Source organism: Oncorhynchus gorbuscha, linkage group LG18 (genome assembly GCF_021184085.1).
Source record: "Oncorhynchus gorbuscha isolate QuinsamMale2020 ecotype Even-year linkage group LG18, OgorEven_v1.0, whole genome shotgun sequence".
NCBI classification, from domain to species: Eukaryota; Metazoa; Chordata; class Actinopteri; order Salmoniformes; family Salmonidae; genus Oncorhynchus; species Oncorhynchus gorbuscha.
In genome coordinates this window covers 7,142,571-7,163,043 of record NC_060190.1, presented here as the reverse complement: position 1 = coordinate 7,163,043, position 20,473 = coordinate 7,142,571, and the positions used below count along the sequence as shown (strand labels likewise).

At 42.1% G+C, this 20,473-nt stretch overlaps 1 protein-coding gene across 3 annotated transcripts in view; it reads left to right on the top strand.

The window, feature by feature from the left end:
- Positions 1–20,473, top strand: part of LOC124002572 (myosin-11-like) — a 40,054-nt gene that overhangs the window by 4,470 nt on the left and 15,111 nt on the right. For 2 of the 3 annotated variants that reach the window (XM_046310064.1, XM_046310066.1), the window contains exons 2-15: positions 547–986; positions 1,498–1,654; positions 9,238–9,265; positions 13,564–13,663; positions 13,854–13,877; positions 16,575–16,667; positions 16,880–16,943; positions 17,588–17,686; positions 18,118–18,261; positions 18,811–18,906; positions 19,117–19,235; positions 19,436–19,588; positions 19,788–19,961; positions 20,191–20,364. In XM_046310064.1, the coding sequence (XP_046166020.1) occupies positions 642–986; positions 1,498–1,654; positions 9,238–9,265; positions 13,564–13,663; positions 13,854–13,877; positions 16,575–16,667; positions 16,880–16,943; positions 17,588–17,686; positions 18,118–18,261; positions 18,811–18,906; positions 19,117–19,235; positions 19,436–19,588; positions 19,788–19,961; positions 20,191–20,364 (1,770 nt within the window). In that variant the 5' untranslated portion in view covers positions 547–641. The remainder of the gene's footprint in view (positions 1–546; positions 987–1,497; positions 1,655–9,237; positions 9,266–13,563; positions 13,664–13,853; positions 13,878–16,574; positions 16,668–16,879; positions 16,944–17,587; positions 17,687–18,117; positions 18,262–18,810; positions 18,907–19,116; positions 19,236–19,435; positions 19,589–19,787; positions 19,962–20,190; positions 20,365–20,473) is intronic. The other variant, XM_046310065.1, reaches the window with a different exon arrangement.

Genomic DNA, 20,473 nt, shown 5'->3' with positions numbered 1-20,473 from the left:
ATCGATGTAAGTCCTTATCGCATATGATACAGTTACTTAGACTCTGGGAAACGAGTTCTATCTTCATGCCTAAACTAGGCACTGTAATGGTTGTAGTCTCCCTTGTGGCTCGTGTTTGAGCGTGTAGGAGGCTTAGCCCGAAGAGGGGGGGGGTCTGTGAGAATTACTGTATTCTGGGAGTTTCTGGATGGATGAAGAAATTTTAACCCTTTGAGTGTCCATGCCTTTTGTGGACATTTGGCTGGCAGTGGTAGGAGAGTGTATATGTAGTGTCTGACTCGTACACCATTTAGTTAATAACCCCTTGAGTTTGTTTTGGAAGTGCTGGACTGAAAACAGAGTTTTCTGTGTGAGAATGTATTTACAGAAAGAATCATGCAATTTATGGAGCTATACCACTGACCCCTGAACTTGTGGTTGCTGTGCACGACCCATAACCCCCTTCTCTCAGAGTTGATGACTAGCCAAACCATAAACGCACAAACCAAACCAATCCAATCCAGTCTTTTAACATTTGAATATTTCTTCTCTCTTTCTCCCACCAGCCCCCCCCATCTCTATCCCCATATCCAGCTGTCCCCCCCCCCCCCAAAAAAGACTGAAGGTCTTAGAAGATCCAAGATCCTCCACCGACCACCAAGATGGCTAATAAAAAACCGATGACTGAGGACGAGAAGTTCCTCTTCCTGGACAAGGACTTCATCAACAGTCCCATGGCCCAGGCCGACTGGTCAGCCAAGAAGCTGGTGTGGATCCCCTCAGAGAAGAATGGCTTCGAGGCGGCGAGCGTCAAGGAGGAGCACGGGGATGAGTGTCTGGTAGAGCTGGCCGACAACGGGAAGAAGGTGACGGTGAATAAGGATGATATCCAGAAGATGAATCCTCCCAAGTTCAGTAAGGTGGAGGACATGGCCGAGCTCACCTGCCTGAACGAGGCGTCGGTGCTGCACAACATCCGGGAGAGGTACTTCTCCGGGCTCATCTATGTGAGTTGGACTCTCTACTTTCACACAGATACACACTTGTACAGTACACAGTCTACACAACCTGAGGTAAATTAATTCTGTCCCACTGGGACAGACTTCAATTCAACGTCCATTCCGCTTTGGTTCAAACTTAATTTCCTTGAAATGACGTGGAGACAACGTTGATTCAAGCAGTGTGTGTGGCCAGTGGGATAGGCCCATCTACATGAGAATATATGGTCGTAGAAGCACACAGACCCATAAATACTCACAATAATAGTCTTCACAATCTGAGAAAGAGGTCCTTGCTACCAGCCAGAAAGACTGATACACATGACAGTCAAGGGTCATTTCAAACACAGCAATTTAAGTGTAGAAAAACCATGTTGGCTTATTATAAATAATCAACAGGGTGGTTTGAGCCCTGAATGCTGATTGGCTGACAGCTGTGGTATATTGACCATATACCACAAACCCCAGAGGTGCCTTATTGCTTTTAATAACTCTGCTCATCCTTGTTTTCTCTCTGCAGACATACTCTGGCCTGTTCTGTGTAGTGGTGAACCCATACAAGATGCTGCCCATCTACTCTGAGAAAATCATTGAGATGTACAAAGGGAAAAAACGCCACGAAGTTCCCCCTCACATCTACTCAATCACTGACAATGCCTACAGAAACATGATGCAAGGTAGGTTCATCGTTCATAGTTACCTCTTCCTGTTACTGTAGCTTCTTTGTCTGGGAAGGCAGGGTTGGCGTCGCTTTAATTCAGTCCATCAATTGACTGAAATTAAATGTTTGGAATGTCAGTTTACCTGCTGAATTGAAATGAATGACATTTGATCCCAACCCTGCTTGAGGGCCATGGTATCTCACCACAGCTAATCTTCCTATCTAGCTAGCTACTATCTTGGGATAATTAAAAGTGGTTTGTATAATATCAGCTGCTACAAAACAGTGATTGCAACAGTCTTGTGTCAGCTGTCTTTAGGTCAACAAATGAACAAAACATTTTCAATAACTCAACGATAGCTTCAATACTCTTCAAAAGGTACAATATTTTATCGACTCAGCAGCAGCCAAACTGCAGTGCAGAATACTGCAGAGATATAATTAAGCAATAAGGCCCGAGGAGGGGTGTTAAATGGCCAATATCACAAAACCTGAGGTGCCTTATTACTATTAAAAACTGGTTACCAACATAATTAGAGCACTTAAAATACATGTTTTGATATACGGCTGTGAGCCAATCAGCATTCAGGGTCGACCCAACCAGTTTATAATGCACATGGGCCATATACCACAAACACCCGAGGTGCCTTATTGCTTAAATATACTATAGCCTTACATGCTCTATCAATGCCCTCAATGGTCAAAAACCTCTCTTCCTGAAGTATGTGGGCTGTGAAACTGCATTAAAAACAATGTGAAAATAGCTTACTTCAATGAAAGTTAATGAACAGAAGCAGAAAAAGCCTTTTAGTAGCTCATTCAAAGAGAAATCTGGACACGAGGTGATGATGGGCTAACTCTGCTTACAGTTAATGCCAGTGAAGGGCTCTTGGCTAGCCCATACAGTGTTAAGACTGAGAGAGGACAAGAGGCTAATATCGTGATGTGGACAACTCTGCATTTTCCACAAGGCTTTGTTATGTGATGTCAGGGGTCATGCGGGACCTAGTTGACCCCAAGGATTTTATAAGAATTCTGGGGGATTTTCAGAGGAGCTTACATCTGGCTTTAGAGGGATGGAGGACGGGAAGTCGGAAGACCCTTCCTGTTGGAATCTCCAATAAAATATGCTCTCCATTTAGCCTTTTCTGTCTGTTGCATTAGGATTAAAGATAAACTTCCATAGTTTAAGTTGCTAACTTCTGACAATATTTCTGTCCATTTAAATGACTCATTTTGGCCCAAAAGCAAAAGTTCCCAGAGACAAACATTTCTGTATTTACCCCCTTGATTCAAGCACATGTATAATTTATTGCAAATTCTAATCAGATTGTAGATATCGGACTGTTCTTTTATGTTTTAAATTCTACAATTGACATTTTAGCTGTAAGTAATTGTTAACAGTTTATTTAAATGATCCTCACTTTTGTGACAGTACATGTCAATTATGCGAAGATAAATGACACTATACAACATGTTCTCACAAGGGCTTTGTGGTTATATCACACTTCTATGACTTTTGTTTTTACAGCCAGTCACTGTGTTGCTTACCATGCATCAACAAAACTTAGATCTGACTCACTCAAACAAATCCATAACCACACAAAGAGGCTGTTCTTCTGCTAAGTTTGTTGGCATACCACGTTCCTTACCAAGTCACTACTTCAGCATGGTTACTCTTCACCAGTTTTACACCACTGAGCCAAGCTGAGGCAAACGTATCGCACTGGCCTGCTTACTCATCTACGGTAGTTGTGAAAAGAATGTGACACAAATGTATCTGAGTCAGCACAGTATGGTTCAGGTTATTAGTGAACCTAACATTGCAGTCAAACAGCAGATAGTCACCTCTTTGGGGAAAAAACACCATCTCTCCTTTAGACTTCATTTTGACCATTTTCTGACCAATGGGGTCCTCCCAGAACATGACCTTGGAAGCACATTGTAAATGATGTAAGAACCAACCCTCTCCATTGTTCAAAGTGCTGCAGCATGATGAGAGAAGTTAGAATAAGCCCTGTGATGCTGGCCAAGCAGAAACACAATGACCTCACTCCTACTCGAGCTCAAGTTCCCTTTTATGTAGTACCCGGTTTAAGTACTGGATACATTTCTAGTCGTACATCACAAAGAGGAGAGCAAACACACTGACTTGATTATCCTCTTTTTATCAGTCACCCCAACTTATAAACTTAACTCTATGTTCATATCATTTGGATTTAGATCTTAGATGGACTTTCTTACACTCGTAAGTCACGGGTTAAGCCTGTGTGTGCGTGCAGGATACTGTGCTTGTGTGTGTGCATTATCTTTGAATTTACACACACACACACACACACACACACACACACACACACACACACACACACACACACAAACAGATCCCCCTAGAAGCTGCCTGCAGTTCTGTGGGTTCTTGTCAGATAGCATATGACATTCCAGCTTAGTCAGAATTAACACACTAGTTTGTGTGTGTGTGTACGCAGCTCCTAGGGGGATCTGTGAGGTGAACAGGAAACAAGGCAGGTTGAGGTTAAACAAAACCACAACAAGAATGTTAAGCCCTCATTGGATACATTTATGAATTGTGCCACTGACACTTTATACCTACTTTGGAGCAGAATAACAAATAGTTAATCAATGTTTTTACCTGCAATTTTTTTATTTCTTTACTAAGTTTGATCTAAGTTGGTCTATGATTGTTACTCGATTTGATCTGTTTTGAGAAATGTGGAGTAATTTAAACAGCATTTTAGAATGTGTCTAGCTGTAAAGATATTTTAAGCTGCTAGCTGTGTAGGCGTGCTTATATGAAGTTTCTTTCCAAAACACTAACAATTTTCAGAAATGTTGGAAAATGAGCTTTTATTGTTTAAAGAACTTACGAAATAGTTATTTTTCACTGTCTAATCATGGCATGGGCTTGTTCAATGACAGACATGTATTTGTTTGAAATCTATCACTTGATGGTTTCATTTCGGAGAGACAATCATGTTTTTTGCAAAACTATATATCTGCCTCAGTCTCAGATAAATAAGTAGTACTGCTAGGTTTTACACAGACAAACGTAACAACTACTTTTTAAAATTTTAAACTGTACAAATTATACATTTTGTGACATCAATATCTAAAAATGACTCAATACAGTAAGTATGTATGTAAAACATTTAGTCGTCATTTAGCAGATGCTCTTATCCAGAACAACTTAGTTCATTCATCTTGGGTGACCACATCACAGTCAAATATACAGGAAATGCACATGCCATTCCAGCTAGACAATGAAAATACACTGAGTTTACCAAATATTAGGAACACCTTGGATTCCACCGATCAGTCTGTCATGGAAAGAGCAGCTGTTCAGTGTATATACACTCGGTGTATAGCATTTTCAAAAAAACAAACATTTTAATACACACCTAAAATTGATGAATAAAAATCTGAGAACTATAATATTTGAGGGGGCCCTAAGCAAAATGTTGCAAATTTCCTGCAATTCTACTCTATTTGTCATGGCGTGGAGAGATGTTTTTTTAATATGATACCTGACTGCGTGACTAACAAAATCAATAGGGGCCCTCCAGTCGGTAATTCTACCATGATAACTACAAGTTTAGATAACACCCCCAAAAATGTTGCTGACATGGGCTGACTGTCAGTGACTGACATAACAAGAAAAAAAATGCAGATGCACAACATTTCTAAATTGCACCTTGTGTGTTCTACTATTCTAACTCCCAACAGTAAGGTGGTTAATAGTAGATTATTTTGTATTTTTATCAGCGGGCCAACAAAAGCTGCCCATCTCAAGTGTAGTGTGTGACTCATACTTTCTGTTGATGTTGTTTGTGTAGGAATCTACCAACTTAATTGCATGTACACAGGAAATGTCAGTGTGTACATCTATGGTGTGTGTATCCAGGGTCGTGAGTAAACATTATGACGATGGACGGTCAATTGCTCGCTGTCTACTCTGTCGCTATGTTTAGATTGGAGTGTTGGGAGTTTTTATTGTTAACAGACTGATAGGATTTCCCACGACAGAATAGAGGAGATGACTAAATGACTAATGGTACGGTCCAAACAAACCCTTTAGGGGGGTGTCGCCCTGTCGCCGTGGCAATCTCTCCATGGGTCTACATGTACATTTAAGAGGAGCAAGACTATCAACAACCCTGGCAGTGTCTGATATGGCACCCTATTTTCTACAGTGCATTCGGAAAGTTTTCAGACCCCTTGACTTTTTACAAATTTTGTTACATTACAGGCTTATTCTAAAATGGATTAAATAAATAACAAATCCTCAGCTATCTACACACAATACCCCATACTGACAAAGCAAAAACAGGTTTAGATTTTTTTGCAAATGTATGTAACATTTAAATACAGAAATACCTTATTTACATAAGTATTCAGACCCTTTGCTATGAGACTCGTTATTGAGCTCAGGTGTATCCTGTTTCCATTGATCATCCTTGAGCTGTTTCTACAACTTGATTGGACTCCACCGGTGGTAAATTATATTAATTGGACATGATTTGGAAAGGCACACATCTCTCTATATAAAGTCCCACAGTTGACAGTGGGTGTCAGAGCAAAAAAAAGCCATGAGTTTGTAGGAATTGTCTATAGAGCTCAGAGTTAGGATTGTTTTGAGGCACAGCTCTGGAGAAGGGTACCAAAACATTTCTGCAGCATTGAAGGTCCTCAAAAACAAAGTGGCCTCCATCATTCTTAAATGGAAGAAGTTTGGAACCACCAAGACTCTTCCTAGAGCTGGCCGCCTGGCCAAACTGAGCTATGGGGGAGAAGGGCCTTTGTCAGGGCGGTGACCAAGAACCCGACGGTCACTCTGACAGAGCTCCAGAGTTTCTCTGTGGAGATCGGAGAACCTTCCAGAAGGACAACCATCTCTGCAGCACTTCACCAATCTGGCCTTTATGGTAGATTGTCCAGTTGGAAGCCACTCCTTAGTAAAAGGCACATGACAGCCCACTTGGAGTTTGCCAAAAGGCACCTAAAGAACTCTCGGACCATGAGAAACAAGATTCTACCAAGATTGAACTTTTTGGCCTGAATGCCAAGCGGCAGGGAGACTAATCAGGATCAAGGGAAAGATGAATGAACCAAAGTACAGAGATCCTTGATGAAAACCTGCTCAGGACCTCAGACTAGGGTGACGGTTCACCTTCCAACAGGACAACGACCTTAAGTACACAGCCAGGACAATGCAAGAGTGACTGGGACAAGTCTCTGAATGTCCTTGAGTGGCCCATCCAGAGCCCGGACTTGAACCCGATCAAACATCTCTGGAGAGACTTGAAAATAGCTGTGCAGCGACGCTCCCCATCCAACCTGACAGAGCTTGAGAGGATCTGCATAGGAATGGGAGAGACTCCCCAAATACAGGTGTGCTAAGCTTGAAGCATCATACTCAATAAGACTCGAGGCTGTAATCACTGCCAAAGGTGCTTCAACAAGATACTGAGTAAAGAGTCTGCAAAAACGCATACAAAGCAGTTTTTGCTTTGTCATTATGGGGTATTGTGTGATGGGGGGGAACTATTTAATCCATTCCGAATGCACTGTATGTAGTGCAGTACTTTTGACCAGCCACAGCCTTGCCTGTCTGCTACATAACAACAGATAAAAGTCTTAGATAATAGTCTTAGAGTCTACACTTAAGTGTCTTAACAGGGTTATCTACAATCAGTCTCTGACAATTCTGTGAAATCTTGGCTCTCATCCCTCCTGGGAAGACTTACATTCCTTCACAAAGGCTTAGAACATTTGCCCTGCCTGCTCTTTGAAGTTTGAAGGGAATAGAGATGGGAAGTTCTCATGCGATTGGGTTTTGTGTAAAGTTTCAGCTAGTGAGGATGATTGAAATGTTGGTTTAAAAAAAGATATATATATTTTTTCTCCAATGCCATTGTCATAACGGGAATTTATATACATTTCATATGAAATGTTCTGTTTGATGGTGATTTGATGACAGGTTTTGGCTTTATCTCTCTGGTGAACTCGTGATTGGGATGAGACTAGAGTGACCTTGGAATTTTCCCTTTAAACCAATTGTAATTTGGGAGATTTTTTGTCTCGCTCTCTCTGTCTCTGTCTGTATTTTATCTCGCTTTGCAGTAGGAAATAGGGTGCCATTTCAGATTGGCCCCTACTGTTTGGCGTTTCCCCCTCTCCCAATGCCTCCCGTTCCCCCTTGAGGTTCTTCTCCCTGGCTCAGAGCTACATTTGGTGTCTTGTGTTTGAATCTGTTTGGAAATGCTGCACAGCCCTGGATGCCCCTCTCCCCTCTGTGCCTTAATTAGGAAGAAAGGGGAACAGACAACATTTTGCTGTGTGTGGAATGGAACCTAACCCACTGCCAAGTCACGTCCAAAATGAGGAACAGCATCCTAGCGCTCAGTTCTTCCAACCTGAGCAAAGCCACACAGGCTAGTGTAGCCTAGCGTAGCACATGCAAGGTAGGACCAGGGATGGGAATGATGGCCAGTACGGAGAGATTTCAATCTTTGAGGAGTTACGCTAAATGACACAACATACGATCCATGGGCTTTCTATTAGCAGATAAGGATAATGCACAGGGGGATTAACTAACCCTCTCTGCTGCTCTTTCTTTCTTTCGCTCTCCTTCTGCTTTCTCTCTCTCCAGCCCCCCCTCCAGCTGTTTCACATAGGTCATGTTTAGATTGCACTGGGCTCCAAATACTTTAACTTGATAATTGAACTAATAATATCCAAATGGTCTCTCTCCTTAACAGCATTCCCCAGACTCCAGACACACACAAGCACATACACACCCTGTCTAGCGTTTTAAAGGGGGATACTGTTTCGTTATATCCCTACATGGACCTTTAGTATTTTCCTAGGATTTGTGACGTAGTCAATTTTTTGGGGGGGATCACATATCAGGAATTGATAGTCATCGTATTGCTTAACACATCAGGTGGACATATTTATTTTTCAAAATCAAAGCATTTTTTAAAATTTGTTGTCTTTTCATGTTTTAGGCTTTGGAAAGCCCGACCAATTTCTCACTTGAGCCCTGTTTGTGCAAAGGTTCAATGCATATGGCTATACAAAGATGTGAATGCTTGGTTGATTTCTCTGGAGTCATAAAGTGTATGTTTCATACGACCGGCTGTGTGTGATCTGAGGATCTGCACTGTACATCGAGACAAACAGAACGTCATCATCGCTCAGTTATTACTCAGGAGCACCACTAACGAAATACAGGAAGCGTTATAAAAATGAAATACTGTCCAAATGAACAGGTAGCAGATAAACATACCCATACTGTATATGATTTATGCACGTTTAGAAATGATTAATAGATATCATGCTAAAGCAACTTAAAGTACAGTGAGTGTTTTTGAATTTGTGGCTCTAGTGGGAATTTGAACCCACAACCTTGGCGTTGCCCGTGCCATGCTCTTACCAGGACCAGAAAAACACGTTGTCTTGATTAACCAATCCAATTGTCTTACTATATGGTGTACTGATGTCAGATGCCGGTCTTCATACTGCATAAGTGCATGTATGAGCAACTCTATCCTGACATCAGGATTTTTCTTTTTTCTGCAGATCGTGAGGACCAGTCCATTCTTTGCACGTGAGTAAAAAAATAAACATTTGACACTTTACACTATCCACTACACTTCACACTATACAGTAGGTTTGATCCTAAAATACACCTTGTTGTTTTTTTCTCCCCACATTTTTCCTAGACGTCACATGGTTGGATGGGGGAAGGGGGGGATGTTGAAGATGGAACAGTAACAGTTATGTAACCCATGGGTTACATAAACACACACTGTGTCGGAAATGGCATCCTATTCCCTATGGGCCCTATGTGCCCTGGTCAAAAGTAGTGCACTACATAAGGGAATAGGGAGCCATTTCAGCCACAGTTAAACAAATGAGATACCTCTAACATCAATATTACCTTTTTCCAGCCTGCTACTACACTACCCTAACACACTGTGGTCTGTCTGGTGGGAATGAACACTTTGGGGGACAACTATGGTGACATGTCTGATTGGTTTGACAATAAGGATGACAGGAAGTTCTGTGGGTATTTTGGTGAATCTTAGCTGAAATGCTCATGTCATATGTAGGATTTTAATTTGAGACAGTTTTCTACAGCTGGAGAATAATCCTGCAGCATCAAGAATTGTGGCTTATAATAAACATTTTTGTAGGGATTGATACATTTTTTTTGTTTTGGCAAATAAAGTCTGACATTTCTAAGTGTAAATTACAAACTTTAGAAGCTGTTTGAAAACTCAAATTCACTACAAGTTAGAATTTCCTGCTGTGCACGACAATGCTAAGCAACAAAATGGTGATCAAATTAAGATCCTACATCTGTATGTTGTGGGAACCATTATCCAGGGAGTTGTGGGGTTAGAACACTTCTCTTTTCTTCTCTCCTTTCTACTATCCTCTCCTCCCCTCTGTCCTCTCAGAGACAGGAAGTGTGCCCTGTCCTGATTATAAAGACAGATTTAGTTTTTGTTTGGGCTCCATTTTGTTTGTTTACTCATTGTAGAGCAATTATTGAGAATATCTCTGGGACTCTGGGAGAGAAATGGAATTGCTTGTCTCATTCTAGTTACTATATAGGCTCGGAGTTGTCAGGCCACACATTCAGGAACATTTTTGGGCCCTTGTTCTAGGGGTTTTAGCTAGTCGTGTCTACTACACAAAACGAAACCCAATACACTTCAGCACCTCTTGGCATGTTTGACCTCGTGCCTAGTTACAGTAAGCCCTACTCTACAGTAAGTCAGAGCACCTTTCCTGTCAAGCCTCCAGTGTGCCCAGTAGAGGAAATGGGAGGGTCCCTGTCTAAAGTAGACTGCCCTGGAGCTCCGGGCTCCTTCTATTCTAAACCGATTGATGCCAGGATGCAGCATTCTCTGATCAAATCAACTCACTTCCTGAGGTTTTGCCTGAACAATTTACCAGAGGAGGCTTATTTGGAGAACTGGGGTTTAATTTTCCTGTTTGTTTGTTGTAGTCGGGGAATGGGAGGTCGGTATGCAGTAGGGTTGTGGATGGAAGCAGGGAGGTTTGGAGCTATAGGGTTTCAAAATTCCAGAAGTGTTCCTAATGTTTCCCCCATGTTTTTTCAAAATCCCTGTTGAAAGATTCCTGGAATCAGTAGGGAAAAATCAGAGCGGACATCCTCCAACAGGGATTTCAGAAAAACCCGGGAGCTTTTGGGGGGGAAAAAAATCACTTCTAGTTGGGTCAGCTAGGTATAAGCATGCTCTCTATCCATATAAAGGCGAAACATACGCTACGGGGAATGCCATGTATGACATGCTCCCTGAGTGTGTATGAAATGACACTGATGTATTGTAAAAACATATGAACCAGGGACCGACTGTTGTCGCCATAGCAAACAGGGGTTTGACCTGGTGACGATGGCATTACTTTGTATATTGATAAACATGACATGGCGCACGTCATGGCATACATAGTCAACATACAGCTGTTGGATCTTAATTTGATCACCCTGGTGCAGGATCACAATGCAGGAAATGTAAAGGTTGTAGTGTGTTTCAGGTTTAAAAAAGAGTTCTCAAGTTTGTAATTTACACTTTGACATTTCAAACTTGATTTTCCCCATACGAAATTGTATCAACGTCTACAAAAATGTCCATGAATTATATTCTACATAATTCACATTTCCTGTTGCTGCTGGAGTATTTAAAAAAAAAATGTTTTCCTGCTGTAGCAAACTGGCTCAAATTAAGATCCTACATCTGTATGGCCGCAAACAATGTAATGTACCATCATCTTTTGAAGTCTAGAGATTTTAATTGCATTTGCTATGACAATGTAATGGCATTTGAGGGCGCTGTTTATAACAGTATTGTGTAGGCTTTGTGACAGACTCCTCTTATAAATGGTTAGTTTTGTAAGATGTATTTCACATAAGTGAACATAGACAAAACATGAGCTAATGGACTGCTGTCAGGGTGTGGTATGTTGACAATAACATGTTATACACAGACACACGCTGCAGTTTCCCATTCCATTGCTGAATTTCTCCTCACAATCCTTAGTTACAACCAAAATAATAATGCATATGAAGTAGCCATATAGCTCACCAAATCCTTGCTGGGGTCTTGACATCTCATTTATTTGGGGTCATCTCTTTCTCTTTACAAGACTTAGTGTGGTAAGAGACCTAGCATCATTTCCAAAAGTGAACCAGACCTGGGTTCAAATGCTATTCAAATACTTTGAGCGGTTGCTCTAGCCTGCCTGGAGTGCCAGATGGGTGGGGGTTTACTGTTTTGGAATTATTCGATTATGTCCAATAAGCCAGGCAAGCTCAATCAAGCACAGAAAAAGTCTTTTTAAATGATTTTGAATAGCATTTGAACCCAGGTCTGGAATGAAAAGGGCTAAAGCCCAGGATGCTGACCAGCCATCCAGACCAGTGATCCACGGTGGCCACCCTCACCCTGGGATGGTTTAAGCCGTAAACTGTTAGAAGAGGAATCCCCTCACTTCAATATACAGAATGTGAGGTCTCTGTCTCAGGGCTTATAGGTCTCGGAGGATATTTTCAAGGATTATGGAGTTCTGTGTTTTTACAATGTGTTGAGGCCTGGGTAGTGTTCTAGACCTGGTGTAAGGAGTGACTCTGTCGTGTGTGTGAGTTGAGGTCTGTGTATTGATGCAGTGTCGAGTTAGTGTAGTGTGATTTTAGGTTTTTGTATGACAGTTAATGTTGGGCCTGATGTGAGTTTTGGTCTGTTGTATTTCGGTGAGGTATGAATGTTATGATGGAAATTTATGATAACATTCATCACGAATGTAGGTCTGTTGTAGGAGTGTAGTGTAAATCAGACCTGATGTACAGTATATGCTGTAGTATGAGGTTACGACCTTGTATAGGTTGAGATGAGGTCCTGTGGATGAGGTACAGATGTAGGATTTTAATTTGATCACACTTTTATTGTTTAGTATTTTCCTGCACCTTAGGAAAGGCAGATGAGCTTTGTGAATTACATAAATTCACTGAAAACCTGCACTTACACACGGTTATATTAACAGTATTGCACTTCATGTAGTCTACTTTTGGTCAGCTAATAGCCTAACCACTGATCAAGCAACATTATGGACTAAATGTTAAAATGACGTATATTGTCATAGCAAAATAGTCAAATTAAGAGCTTACATCTTTATGGTGGATACTGGATAGATTCCTGTCGGCCCAGTCGGACCCATGACAGACAGCCTCTGGTGGGTCTTACAAACATCTCTCCTTTTATGGAGTTGTTGGAGCCAGCTGGACGCTAGGCTGGGATCATTCAGACAGCAGCATTGTGGTTGGCATTTCCAGCATCTAGAGATCAAAGGCCAATAAACTACTCTCCCTCGTCCTTCTGTAGTTTCCGACCTCTGTTAAAATATGTCCGATACCCACCCTTGGCCTTCTGGTTTAGAGCTGTAGGATATGTCATACATTTGTACCCTGCCTTTGTCTTCCTTAAGCCTCAAATACACTGGATTAGGGATAGTCTGGTAGTGGGTCAGTCTGACCCTTTAGTTTCCTTTCATCATGGTATAAAGCAGTAGGGTATGGCTAATTGTTTGTTAGAGGCACACAGGAAGAGGTTGGATGGCATTGCGTTACTCTGGACAATGGCAATAACATTGTGCTTGGGGAGTTGATGTTATTTCACTCAGTCACTCACGTGGTTCACGGTTTAATTAAAGTGAGTTCTTCAACTGTGAACAACCTGTTAGTTCTGTTTTCCCTCTCTCTCGCTCACCCTCTGTTTTTCTATCTCAAACTCTTTCTTTCACTCTCTCCCTCTGCCCCCTTCCCCCCCACCCTCTCTCTGTTTCTCTCTTTCTCTCTAACCCATCTCTCCTGCTCTCCAGTGGGGAGTCTGGTGCAGGTAAGACTGAGAACACCAAGAAGGTCATTCAGTATCTGGCTCTAGTGGCCTCTTCTCACAAAGGCAAGAAGGACACCAGTGCTGTAAGTATACTGCAAACAATGTTTTTTTGTATCGTTTTTGCCATTTGTGCCGTCTATGACAAGTGGCTATTGTGAATCAAAAGTGGGGACCTCCCCAAGCCGGTTTCCATGCTCTAAGGGAGACTTGGCCAATGTGTGAGGAAACTGCCCCGTTGAATGATAATTCTGTACTGCAATTTCCTCCAAATAGACACAGCCAGGAGCATTTGTCCACGTGAGTAAAAAAGGGAATGACCCAAGTGTGTTTTGTGTGGTGGATTGCATGCGAGAGTGGCTCACTGACAGTTTTTTTTTTTGTAGTAACAAAATATATTTCTGACAAGTTCCCCCTCCTATCAAGTTCCCCAACTCTTTTTGTTGAGCTCAAAATAATACATTTAAAATGTACTATAGCATGAGCAATATCATCCCATATCCCCATTGTAGAACAGTGTGCTCATAACTTCCTGATATTACCAGTTATGGACCTCACAACTAAAAACTGCATGATAGTGATTTATTTATTTATTAACATGCAGCCCTCTCATCCAAATACAAAATGGTAGATAATATGTCAGATTTACTTTATATTCCCCCTGAGATTGGTTGTTATTGTTATTGTCATCCATGGTTTTCCAAAAACACTTTCACTGCCTGGAGTTGAAGCCCGGCATTGAAACGGTTAACCACCACCACAGATCAACAGAGCACAGTGTGAGCATGTCCATCTACCTTTTCCTGTCTATCAAATGACATATCCTGTCACCGAACCCCCCTACCTCATTCCCTAATGCTAACATACACCACCCGCCATTTTGTCCTGTGGGCGTTGTGGCGGCGTCTTGCTCCTCCGTAGCGTTACACAGTAGTTGTTCTACCACTTTTGATGATTTGCACCAGTGTGGAGTTTCAGACACCATGTGACCTACACGTGACCTTGTGATTTCTGACCTTTGACCTTTTCATCACAACAGCCAGTCTCTCTCTTTGCCCCTTTTTTTTTTTTTTTTTAAACGTGCATTTTCGGGCAGCTCTCTCCTGTCAGAATCATGCCTGAGTGAGATTCAAATAGTTGGGGGGTGTGTAATAGTCATCATTGTATAGCAATGAAGGGATTAACTTCCAGGTCAAGGGTCAAAAGATGTGTTTTTCTTTGCCATTACCCCTCAAGACCTTCAGGAGATGCAGTGAAGCCCAATCATAATTTCATTGTCCAGCCTTCTCTACTACCTACTGGGCACACACTGGTTGAATCAACGTCATTTCAATGAAATTACATTGAACCAATGTGGAATAGACATTGAATTGACGTCTGTGCCCAGTGGGTACTTAGTATGAAGCAATGTATTGGCCATGCATTCTAAGTAGTATGCTGGTGTGGAGATTAGAATGTAATTCATTTTTTTAGAAGCCTATCACCAGCAGTGGACTTAATATGTCTGCTTTAGAACTAGGATGTGTCGCTCTCTTCTTCCTCCTCGCCATCTCTCCATTTCAACAGCCTATTAATGACTGATCCTTCCTGTCATTTCCCCCTCGCTGTTTCTTTCTCTTTGTTTTTCTCTTTCTCTGTGGCTGTCTGAAGCGAGCACTGCCTTTTCCCTGCTGGAATGTAAAGTACAGTGGGGCAAAAAAGTATTTAGTCAGCCACCAATTGTGCAAGTTCTCCCACTTAAAAAGATAGAGGCCTGTCATTTTCATCATATGTACACTTCAACTATGACAGACAAAATGAGATTTTTTTTTCTCCAGAAAATCACATTGTAGGATTTTTTTATGAATTTATTTGCAAATTATGGTGGAAAATAAGTATTTCACTCCAGTAGCAGTAACTCGTTCTGTTTTAATCTATTAACTTGGGTGAGATTTTATCTTACTAGGAATTTGTCAATAAGAAATTTGGCTGTGTTATCATCAAATAGTTTTCTCCTAGATCTGAAAGGCATGTGACAGACACCTCTGAACTCCAGTTAAATAATTTACCTAATTTACATTCATTTGCCCTGTGGTTTTGCACAACAGTGTCCTGGTTTCAACTCTCCAGTCTAAAAACACCCATTAAAAAAACAGGTGTAAGGACCACAAGCTATCATTCTCGGCTAGTCAAGACTGGAGAGGTTAAACCATCCACTGCTCCCACCTAAGCCAGAGGAGCATTGTTAAGTATGTGTGTGTTTGTGCACATTTCTGTGTGTTTGACAGAGGTATGCCTGCCTCTGACCCAGCCAGTAAGCTAACGCAGGCCCTTTGATTAAACTGCATATTATCAGATCTGTACAAAGCCTAGAGAAATGCAAAATATTTGATTTCTAGGAAGCACATTTTCTATAGAAATAACAAACCTGTAATCTCTGCGGACCTGGAACAGACCCATTGCCTACCTACTAGCACACACTCCCATCGCCACCCTCTGCTCTGGCCCTTCTCCAAACCGGCAACACTCTGAATCTATCACCTCCAGCCACTCCCTCTTCACATCCTTCCCCTGGCCCAGCCAGCAAACACTCTACTGGGCCTCATTTGAACTGGGCCTCATTTGAACTATCTGGCCCTGGTTGTCTCAGTTTGAGGCAGATTGGTAGTGAAATAAGTCATGTTGGTGGGACACGTGTCCTCAGTGCATAGACTAATAGGGGATTAGATGTTCTGGAGTTGTAGGTGATGTCCGCTCAGTTATAATGCTATTAGGCCCAGTCACGGTGTAGATATACACAGTGTAGAGATGATGATATAGGAGTCCAAACTGTTGAAAACAACTGGGTTTGTTGTTTTAGAAAGAACAAAGAAATATATATCTTTAGAAAATGTTATTTTTTCAATTGACTTTCATAGGGCTTGTGCTGCGCTGTCCCAGCCTTTTATTTGACTATTCTATTTACAAATGAATGTCACAGATTTAGTTTAATGTTTGTCGTTATGTTGTTTTGTCCAGGGGGAGCTGGAAAAGCAGCTTCTGCAGGCTAACCCCATCCTGGAGGCCTTCGGGAACGCCAAGACCATCAAAAATGACAACTCTTCACGATTTGTGAGTTCACCTTTCGCAGACGCGTAGGCCTGGAGTTTGAGGCGGGTCACCGAGTAGTGTCCACTTTTACATTCATCAATTCATTAATTCAAGCTCTTGATTTGCATAATGACCCATATCTTTTTGTTTTATTTAACAGTCATCAGATGTATACGGTACCTCATTGTGTAGCATATAACCTACTGTAATCCTGGTGTGCCTGTTCCCTTTAGGGTAAATTCATCCGCATCAACTTTGATGTGACTGGCTACATCGTCGGAGCCAACATTGAAACCTGTATCCTGACACGCTGTTACACACTAACTCTAAACGGGGGGGGGATCCAGGTTCAGAAAAGCTGTTCTTTGTGTTCACTACCCTGGGAAAACGGCTACAAAAGCTCCTGGGACTCCTGTGTTTGAACAGTAAACATGAACCCAGACCCAAACCTGCGGTATTGGACTGTTGACACATTCCTGTTAGAAGTGTCATGGGTTCTCCTGTGACCGACGGTAAACACTGGGGGAGGTCGTTGGCATCTGCACACTGACAGTCTAAAAAGTGCTGTCACTCCAATAACTTAAGTTTCCATGGAATGAGAAATGTTTAGGTTGGAATGATGTATTTGGGTCATGTTGTTTAAAGATGTTTTGGCGCAGAGCCCTGTTTGTAAAGGTTCATACATACTGTAGGTACAGGTTGCTAAACCGTCCATGTTATCACATACAGGTTGCCAAGAACGTGTCAGAAATTGAGATAATGAAGCTCCAGTGTCATATAATGTGTATTCTGTGTATCGTTCACCGTGTATGTTCACTGTAAGATGACAAAGTAGACAAGCTTGTTTGTAAATACGTTTCTTTGGACTGTTTTCCTCTCAAGCATAAACTTGAAACTCCATCCAGAGCATTAGAATGTATATCCTTAACGGCTGTTCTCAGACCTGCTGGAGAAGTCTCGTTGTATCAGACAGGCCAAGACTGAGAGAGCCTTCCACATCTTCTACTACATGGTGGCTGGGGTCAAGGACAAGCTACGCGGTAAGATCTGGGTGGTGTTCCCTATTCCCTAGGTAGTGCATTACATTTGGCCAGGGTCCATAGGGCTCTGGTCAAAAGTAGTTCACTCTGTAGGGAATAGGGTGCCATTTTGGATTTAGATCAGGGTTCCTGATCAACCTGATTGTCATGGTGGAGGAGAGTAGGAGATTTAATTTGTAGTGCAGGACGGGCAGTTGTGGAAGTCCTACTTTTCATCCCATTGACCCCAGACAACCAGTAGCAGAATCATTCTGTACACAATCAAATATGATTATTTCTTGATACTACAGAGCTCGAATTTCTAGAACTCTCCACTTCATCAATGAAAACCCTCAACCGTTCTTCCAGATGTGCTCCTGTACATGATTGAACTTAGAGCTAGAATTTCTAGAACTGTCAAAATTGAACACACTGAATCATTGTCATTCCAGAGGAGCTTCTGCTGGAGAACTTCAGCGCCTACCGTTTCCTGATTGCGGGCCATGTCTCAATCTCGGGGCAGCAGGACGACGAGATGTACGAGGAGACCATGGAGGCCATGAACATCATGGGCATCACTGAGGAAGAGAGGACAGGTACTGTATCAATCAATAAATTATCAATTATCGGTTTGTTGGTTTGATAAATTATTACCATTTATCAAACCAACAAATCACCACAAAGTCCTGCGTATGTTCATGAATATCATGGGCCTCACAGAGAACAAGAGGATAAGTAGTTAATTAATTGAATCAACAAAAAAATTAATTGGTACATAAATCAATTATTCAATCACCTTAACAAGTCCTGCACGAGACCATGCATAGCATGGGCCTCACTGAGGATGAGGGGATAGGTAGGCTACAGCACAGGGCCATTCTATTCAAACACAACAAACTCTATTACTAGGGCAATTCCACTATAATGTTATATGATATAACTTTCAGGAATAACCAGGCTATTACTTGGGTTTAGGGTGTTTTCTTCAAGATCACATGGTCAGGATAACCCGGTGGCCCTACATCAGCATGTCAAATGCATTAGATAAAGTAAACTAGGTGTACAGATCTTAGATGGCTAATGGTGACTGACTAGCTAGGCTGACCTGTAATTGACCTGTACTCTCTGCTGTCTGTGTCCTCTAGGTATCCTGAAGGTGTGCTCCACGGTGCTGCAGTTGGGAAACATAGAGTTCAAGAAGGAGAGGAACCAGGAGCAGGCCACCATGCCTGACAACACAGGTTAGATGAGGACATGAGCTAGCAGATAGTGCACAAGTTATGTGTATATGTTATTTGACATTGTATGTTATAGTACATGTTATGTTGTGCTATGAATATGGTATGTAATTATGCCACTTATATTAAATGTAGTACATGCCTTATGTTATTAATGTGTAGGACAATATCGCATCTACTTTCTTTCTGGGTCTTTGTTTCATACCTCTCCAGCGGCTCAGAAGGTGTGCCATCTCCAGGGCATCAACGTGGTAGACTTCACCAGAGCCATCCTCACACCTCGCATCAAAGTGGGCAGAGAGGTGGTACAGAAAGCACAGACCAAAGAGCAGGTACATGTTGCTTTGGCAGGCTGAAATTCAGACAGTCCTGCTCGACTGTTTCCCAGACTCAGATTTTATCTCCTGGACTAAAAAACATATTCAAATGAGAATCTCCGATAAAAGTGCTTTTTGGTCCAGGAATAGGCCATACCGCTTTGCTGTATTTGAGACTGTTTTAAACTATCTATATTTTATCCGGTTTCCTCCAGGCTGACTTTGCCATCGAGGCCTTGGCCAAGGCTATGTACGAGCGTCTGTTCCGCTGGCTGCTAGCTAGGGTCAACAAGGCTCTGGACAAGACCAAACGCCAGGGAGCATCCTTCTTGGGAATCCTCGACATCGCTGGCTTTGAGATCTTTGAGGTGAGTGAGGGGATTCATATGATTGCATGGAAGGATTCATAGGGTTGTATGTACGATATCTTGGATAAGACTTGACGCTATACGTCAAAGTTGAGCTATTAATATGAAGGAAAAGACTTGGGGGGCCTAGCACACAACCCTGCGGCACACCAAACTGTCTTTGGTGAAAACTCCAATTCTTCTCTCCCTTCTCTTGCAGGATAACTCCTTTGAGCAGCTGTGCATCAACTACACAAACGAGAAGCTGCAGCAGCTGTTCAACCACACCATGTTCGTCCTGGAGCAGGAGGAGTACCAGAGGGAGGGCATCGAGTGGAGCTTCATCGACTTCGGCCTGGACCTGCAGCCCTGCATTGAGCTCATTGAGAGGCCGGTGAGTGGGAAGACTGTGAAAAACACTCTTTAGGTGTAAAATGTATGCATTCAAGACATTAAATAGATACAGATTAAGCCTAGTCCAAGACTAAATATCATTCTCGGGGTAGATTCTACATTGAAAGAGCTTTTTAGTTCAGTGCTAGGCTTAATATATGTCCTGAAAACCTTACCTAGATATATTAAGAAACCAGGAAAATATTTATTTGAATTATGTTTCTCCACAGAACAATCCTCCTGGTATTCTGGCACTGCTGGATGAGGAGTGCTGGTTCCCCAAAGCCACAGATGTCTCCTTCGTGGAGAAACTCATGAACACCCAGGCCAGCCACATCAAGTTCAGCAAACCCAAACAGCTGAAGAGCAAGACAGTGTTCTCTGTGCATCACTACGCTGGAAAGGTATCTATCATCTTTGTGGTGCTGTGCAGCTCAGTAAGCGGGTAAGAGGGACAAGGTTGTGGGTTCAATCCTCACAGGGATCACATACAAATACAAGAAATGTGTGGTG